The sequence below is a fragment of the Gymnodraco acuticeps genome, unplaced genomic scaffold (genome assembly GCF_902827175.1).
Source record: "Gymnodraco acuticeps unplaced genomic scaffold, fGymAcu1.1, whole genome shotgun sequence".
NCBI classification, from domain to species: domain Eukaryota; kingdom Metazoa; phylum Chordata; class Actinopteri; order Perciformes; family Bathydraconidae; genus Gymnodraco; species Gymnodraco acuticeps.
The window spans coordinates 1251565-1259176 of NW_022990042.1; the positions used below are offsets into that span (position 1 = coordinate 1251565).

Below are 7612 nucleotides of genomic sequence, written 5' to 3' on the forward strand. Positions count from 1 at the left end.
GTCGTTGAGGCTGGTGATTTTTGTCTTTTTGGGGACAGGAACGATGGTGGAGTGTTTTAAACATGAGGGGACTGTTAGGGAATAATTTGCCTAGGTATTCAACCTTTGACACAGTTCATCATTTTCTCCTCTCACTGTCTCCTTTCCCATGGCATAGGTCTACGGCCTTGGGTATTGCTACTATCTCTTTTAAGGAGGAGCAGCTTGGGCGCATTGTTGTTGCCAGTCTATGACAGAGCACAAGCCGCCATGAGGTAGTTTCCTGTTCAGGGACGTAGGTTCCCTGGCGCGCATTCTTTTCTATGGACGAGAGCTCTAGTTAGATTCAGGGTCCATAATGTTTAGTCTCACTGAGGAAGTATGTTGATTATTACACTCTGAACTAGTTAAAACCTCGAGCTACAGAAAGAGTTCTTCAGAATTGGTTTGGCAACCGCTGTGTCAACTGGTGACACACCACCTGTCTTGTCAACTCTCCGGCCGAAACTCCAAATAAACCATCAGTGTTTGACATCAAAGCTCCAACTCTCCTCGTGTCTCTGAGTCCGGACTCTCCATTGCTACAGAAGTTTCCCCCACAGGGACTACAGACTGCAGCAGGGACCTGTTGAAGATGTCTGTGAACACCTCTGCCAGCTGAACTGCACACACTCTTACCTCATTCACACCAACGCAATGACAGGACAGGAAGCTGCCAGTAGTTCTGGTAACACTACCCCCCCCCCCCCCTTCCCTGACAGCATGGCAACATCCAAACAGATGTTGGTGAAAGCAGGCTTAACATATCTCCGGAGAGTAACTCAGAATCACTGTGATAGACAGATAAAAATACTCTTTATTCACATTCACACAATATATAAATATCAGTTCGGAAGAGATACAAAATGAAATGCTACATTTATACTGTATGAAACATCACAGTAGATCATTTACAGACTAAATAGTGGTCATCGTAACTCATTGACAGATTTAACGCCAACAGGACAGATTCAATTAGATGTTTATTACATGTACGCTGACACCAGTGTAAACAGCCTTTCTCTCTGACGTCTCCTTGGCAACAAAGCTTCATGTCTCCTCGACTCCCCTCTAAAAATGGAAAAGAAAAAATGTTATCATGCTTCAGCCTGCTTGTGTTGCAGCACTGCTCCACTACCACAGAACTGAATAATAGGATATTATAATTTCCTGAAGATCAGGTATTTGTCAAAGGCTAAGTATTCCATTAAAATAAATAATACAGGAAATCTTCACATTGTAGAGTTGAAATAAAAAGTTGTTTTGTATTTTTGCTTAAAATGATTAAACAAATAATTACCAAAATATTTGCAAATCATATCGATAAACTAATCGTTTAACCAGTCAAGAAAAGAAAAGGTGAACAAGAGACAGAAAGAGGTTCAAAGGGAACAGCAGAGAAAGACAGACACGAAGTAAACACTGAAGGGGATGACAGAAGAAGACAGACAGACAGACAGAAAGTAAACACTAGCAGAACAGCAGAAGAAGACAGACAGACTGGGGCCGTTTCTCAATCTCGAGGATTCTGGCTTCCAAGCCAATATTTCAAGGATGCTACGTCATCGAGTGCCGCCGAAGGACTGTTCCAATCTCCAGCATACTTGGAATTCCACCGAGGCCGCGTCCTTGGTTTGGGGGAAATTTCGAGGCTGCACATGGGTAGACTTCGCGTCCTTAAAATCCCCACAATGCTTTGCGCACGGACTCATTTCAAAAACCCTTGCGGAGAATGGCTGAACCGACGCAGCACACATTTAAATGTAAGTATGTAGTGGCGTAGAACATGTGTTGGTAAATATGTTACTTTGTTACATTTGTTATCACCAAAAATGTGTTCCGTGAAAGTAAAGCAAGTTCATAATTAGATAGACATCGTGAGGTATTTATTTTCGGTACAGTTTATGTTGAAACCGTTAGAGAGAGTGGCACACTTGTTAGCCTGTTCCATTCTTCTTCGTTTTCCGTAGCCGTGGCTTGGAAGTATACTTGCTTCGTTTCTGAAGGAAGTGACTTGGAAGTACGCGACTACCAAGCCAGCATCCTCGCGATTGAGAAACACCCAGAAAGTAAACACTAAAGGGAACGACAGAAGAAGACAGACAGGAAGTAAACACTAACGGGAACAGCAGAAGAAGACAGACAAGAAGTAAACACTAACGGGAACAGCAGAAGAAGACAGACAGGAAGTAAACACTAACGGGAACAGCAGAAGAAGACAGACAGGAAGTAAACACTAACGGGAACAGCAGAAGAAGACAGACAGGAAGTCAACTCAATAGGGAACAACAGAAGAAGACAGACAGGAAGTTAACACTGAAGTGTAATCAGCTGGATAATGTGTTGAAAGTCATCCTCTGTATATCTCAGACAGGAGGAGTTGTTACCTGCAGTGTGAGGCTGCTCTGTGACGGCCCTGTGGAGCTCCATAAAGACGCGTCCTCCTGCATGGCTAACGTCTTGTTAACAAACCTCAGCATCCCTGTCAGTGAACTCATGTCCCCCTCCACCTCCTCCCCCACCAGGGTGTTTACAGACTCCCTCCTGGACTCACTGATCTGCTCCTCGTCGTCTCCCAGCTGCATGGAGGGAGCTTCTGTGTCTCTTCCATGTTCTTGCGTTTCCACCCTGTAAGTAAGAGGGTTGAAGGAGAGGTCAGAGGTCACTGTGGTCTCCACGGCGCTGAGACCCTGCCAGCTGTGGTCCACCGTGTTAGGGAAAGAGGAGCCGGAGGGGGGGGACTCCCATGGATGCTTGCTCAGAGCCTCCTTCAGGGTTTCCTTCAGGCTCAGGGGGAGATCCAGGGAGGAGTCCACGCTGTTGCTCAGCCAGTCGCATGATTGGATGGAGAGACGAGGGGCGGAGGCTGGAGGAAGGTAGGTGTGAGGCGGGGGTGTTAAGCGAGGGCGAGGCAAGTGAGCATGCTCAGGAGAGGGGAGGGTTGCTGGAGTCTTATGGGGGGAGGAGTTCTCTGAGGAGTGTGTGACTGTGCTCAGAGCGGCGAGGGAGGGGGTGTACAGGTGGTTCTGCCGCTCAGCAGCTCGCTCCAGGCTGGAGATCCTGGCCTGGAGACGGGTCACCTCAGACTCCTGCAGCCAGACCAGAACACAAGGATTATTTGAGGGTCTCCACAGCTTCTTAAACATCACATTCAAGGTTTTATGAAGGTTTTTCCAGGCCCTATTTTCTCAAAGTGAAGGAGCAAACAGTATAGTTTGAGACATGGAGCAAAGTTAATGACGTCCCTTTGTCGCAACAGGTGGCGCATGAGAAAATTACACAAATGTGGGAGATACTTGCAGAAGGCGTACAAAATAATTAAAGAATTTAGCTTGTTATTATTATTTTCTTAGAGTTTTTATAATCTTTTAATGTTGTTTTATAATGTGCTTCTGTTGCACTGTGTCATAATGCGTTCAATGTATTGCTAATGCTACTCTCAGACTCCTGCAGGTAGACCAGAACCGGTTTGTTCAGGGTTTTTCTTAAACATCAAATATTTCAAATACTTTTCAGGCCCAACTCACTGTAATTCAAAGATGGAGACACGAAAGAATGTTAATTCCTGTCACGTGTTTTCTTTGCAGGTGGCCGCATGAAAAGAAATTCTCGAGTTATGTGGGAACCATGTTTTTTTCTGAATATAATTGAGACAGTTCCAAAATGCAACTTTCAGACTTCTGCAGGTAGAAAACAACACATCGTCTTTAACATCAAATTTAAGGACTTTTTAAAGGAATATTCAGGCTCAATTCCCTGAAATTCAAGGACAGCATGATTTGAACACTGAACACAGTTCATTCCTGTCACATGACATCGTGTGATGTAGCGTTTGATACGATGACAGTACATTAACACATTTTAAGTAAACTTACTTTATTGCCAAAGAGTTAGAATTAGTATCCATTTTCAAAAACGTTCAAGGCCTTGACCCCACCTCCTTAAGATCACAAGCTTTTAATGATTTCAAGGATCCACTGGAATAATATATATATATTTTTTTTTAACTGAAAACAAATGTACAGACAATTCAATTTGTTTCGTTTTCCTGAACATTCTTAAGCCTAAAATTCAAAGACCCAGGCCCATTTCTTTCAAATTCAAGGACCATCATTGTTTGCGGGAGATACAGAATACATCATCTTATTTGAATCACCAATTCTAATATTCAATTTTGTTAGTTCCGGTGACCAAAAATATGTATTTCTAGAAGTCTGGGGCTAACTTGTTTCTTTAGCCTATTTCGGGGAATTATTTTCATCATCAGACATTATGATCAGATTCTTAATTTGTCGGACTTTAACAGATGTTTTCTGGTCAAAATCAGGTACATATTGGCTAACAGAAACACTGCTGTATACCCTTCCATAATGCAGCTTCCATCACTCTCACTAGAGCACTGTACCTTGATGAGCAGGGACTCGTCGGAGGTCTCCATGGTCCTCCTGGAGGCCTGCAGCTGAGCCTGAAGCTGGGCAGCCTGGACTCTGGAGTGCTGTAGCTGGGTGCTGAGCAGCTCCAGCTGGGTGTGGAGCTGAAGGTTCTGGGCCCGGGTCTGCTGGTACAGGACCCTGCTCTGCTCCAGCTGAGCTCCACTCTGACAGAGCTGCATCTCAGCCTGGTCTCTCTGAGTTTGGAGGAGACCGGCTTGGCTCCGGGCGCGATCCAGCTCCTCTTTGGTCTGGTCCAGTTGGTTCTGGATCTGCTGGAGTTTAGTGGCGAGCTGCTCCTGAGATGAGAGCATGGTGGAGGAGATCTGAGAGGAGACTTTGAGGAGCTGACCTCGGGTCTGCTGCAGGGACTCCAGCTGGGAGAAGGAAGAACAAGATGAGACAAGTTGGGACTAGTCGCTTGATGTGCTCTCACATTAAAGACTCTGAAAGCCTCTAGTTTGGTATAGTTCCTGTCATGATCTTGGTTTTTTTTCGGAGCAAGATGAGGGCCTGTCACAAACACAACAAAAATATGAACATGACTTCAATCATTCTTTTCGTTATTGACTTATATGAACATGCTGCAATGTGTTAAAAATATTGTATATTAATACGATGTATAAACGTCACTCCCTTATTTGTACAATACCAACTTATTGTACGGTATATGAGCACGACCTCAAACATTTTTATTTATTTATCCTACAATATATCAACCTGACCTGGATGTTGTTCACTTATTGTATGATATATGGACATGACCTTGATAATTCTTGATTAGAAAAACGTATCTTACAAAAATAACGCACATTTTAAATAAATCCCAAAACGGGTGTAATTTTTAGGCTTTCGTTTAATCGTTTGTATAAACATGACCATTCATTTTTACATTTACGATTTATCGTACCATATATGGACACGACCTACATTTTTTTTTTACATTAACATCTTATTGTACAGTACATATAAACATAACTTGGCCAGAATAAACAGCAGGGTATACTCATCTTCTTTGGTTGTTTGGAATATGTAAAAAAAAAAAAGAAAGAAAATACATCACATTCAAGCTCTGAATCTAAATGAAAAGTGAATTGCTCTCAATATAGGTCATTGTTGGAATGGATTTAGATTCATGATAGGGATGTTTTTGTTCCAAAAGTGTCAATATTTCTAACACATTGCAGCATTCTAGTGTTTGAGCACTCCGTGTGCATGGATTTAAGGGCACTTGTACAACCACTATGGCACTTTCACATTGGCTTCATTTCTTCAGATCCAGAGACCTTTTCCCTTTTCATACACTTTATGGGTCCACTTCCTTTCTAAGTTATCAGGTAACCCCAAAGGTTACAGCAGTACAAGGAAGTCAAAACAGCACTATCTTAACTAACAGCAGTAATTCATATGTTATTATCAGCTGTCGGAGAGATGAGGCTATAGGAGGTAGAACAATGGTGTAGTTGACGTTTATAAGGACAAAAAGAGGAAAGAAAACAGATGAAAAGGGAACAACACAAACCCTAAGCACGTAGATGGGGAGAGAAATGGAGAGCAGACTGACATACTGGGGGTTTTCCAGTGGCGTCACATTCTTCTAACGTAATGATGTGAGAGTGAAGCTTATCACAAAAATCATTAAGTCAAGAGCAAGAACAACTTAAAGCTTTACATGTTCTTGAAGCTGATATACAAACATCAGGTTCTTATTTGTATCAAGTGTCTCTACTCTCACATGTCTCCATGCTTTAATGTTCAAAAAGCTCTTTATGTCTCTCATACTGCCTGTGCTGCAGCACCTCTTTACACCCTCTGTCTGAAACCAGAGCCCAGTCTGCTCTGATTGGTTAGCTGGCCGGCTCTCTGTTGTGATTGGTCAACCGCTTAGAGATGTCCCGCCTCTTAGATATCATGTACGTTGTGTTGGAGCGCTATTCAATAGAAGTGCGAGTGTTACATAGTGATGTCACAATGTTATAGAATTAAAAAAAGGAGTCCAATGGAGGCGTTTCAGGCAGGGGGGAGTGTGGGGGAGAGAAACTCAGGGGTTTTAGCCTTTGCAGACCATTTACATGCACTACAACCTACAGAACACACTACAGGAAAGGGAAAAACCTCAAAAAAAGAATAGGGCCTTTGATGCATTATGTGGAGGCCGAGGACAGCATGTATGAAGCCCCACTCCCTGATGTACCTCCTTGCTGTGCTGCTCCCTCTCCTGCTCCAGCTCCTGCTCTAAAGACGTGACCATGCTCTGCAGCCCGGCCTCCAACTGCAGCTTCAGAGCCAGCTCCTCCTCCAGCTCGCACAGCCGAACCTCCTACACACACACACACACACACACACACACACACACACACACACACACAACACACACACACACCACATCACACACACACTCACACACACACACACACACAACACCCACACACACACACACACACACACACACAACATCATCCACACACACACACACACACCACACACACACACACACACACACACACACACACACAGCACACACACACACACACACACACACACCACATACACACACACCACACACACACACACACACACACACACACACACACACACACACACACACACACACACACACACACACACACACACACACACACACCACACACACACCACACACAGACAGAAATGACTGGCAGTAGTAGTAACAAAAATGTCCACCTCAACAGGAAAGAAAATACATTTGCCCTGCACTGTTTTGCTTCCATAAAATGTTGTTTTTCAGACTAGTGCAGAGAAAACGTGCAAAAATGTACATTTAGGTGCATATCTTTTTCAAATGTGATTATTTGCCTATGCAGATTTTTCTTATTTGCAAAAAAGCAAGCATTAGACATTTATCATTTGTGTATTTAAATATACAATTAAACCTAACAATTAGCATAACTTGTCCTCTATGATGCAAGTTATCTTATGATATATAGTGGTGAACATGTTCTAACTCATTTAAATGTAGTGTCTCCCCTTAACACCAAATTATAAATAATAATAAATGGTGCTTTTGCTTCACCTTCTCTTTTTGATGCAGCTTGGTGGCATGCAGCTCTCTGGTTGAATCCTCACATCGACGTTCAGCTTCCTCAAGTTGTTGCTGTATAGTGTGAAGCTGTTGCTGACAACAC

At 43.2% G+C, this 7612-nt stretch overlaps 1 protein-coding gene across 1 annotated transcript in view; it reads right to left on the minus strand.

The window, feature by feature from the left end:
• Positions 1-817: 817 nt before the first annotated feature.
• ccdc18 (coiled-coil domain containing 18) overlaps positions 818-7612 on the minus strand; it is a gene marked incomplete in the record, with an annotated part of 27259 nt that continues 20464 nt past the window's right edge. Inside the window, 5 exon segments of the mRNA XM_034215401.1 lie at positions 818-1089; positions 2406-3107; positions 4424-4825; positions 6643-6768; positions 7501-7608. Coding sequence (XP_034071292.1) covers positions 1069-1089; positions 2406-3107; positions 4424-4825; positions 6643-6768; positions 7501-7608 — 1359 coding nt within the window.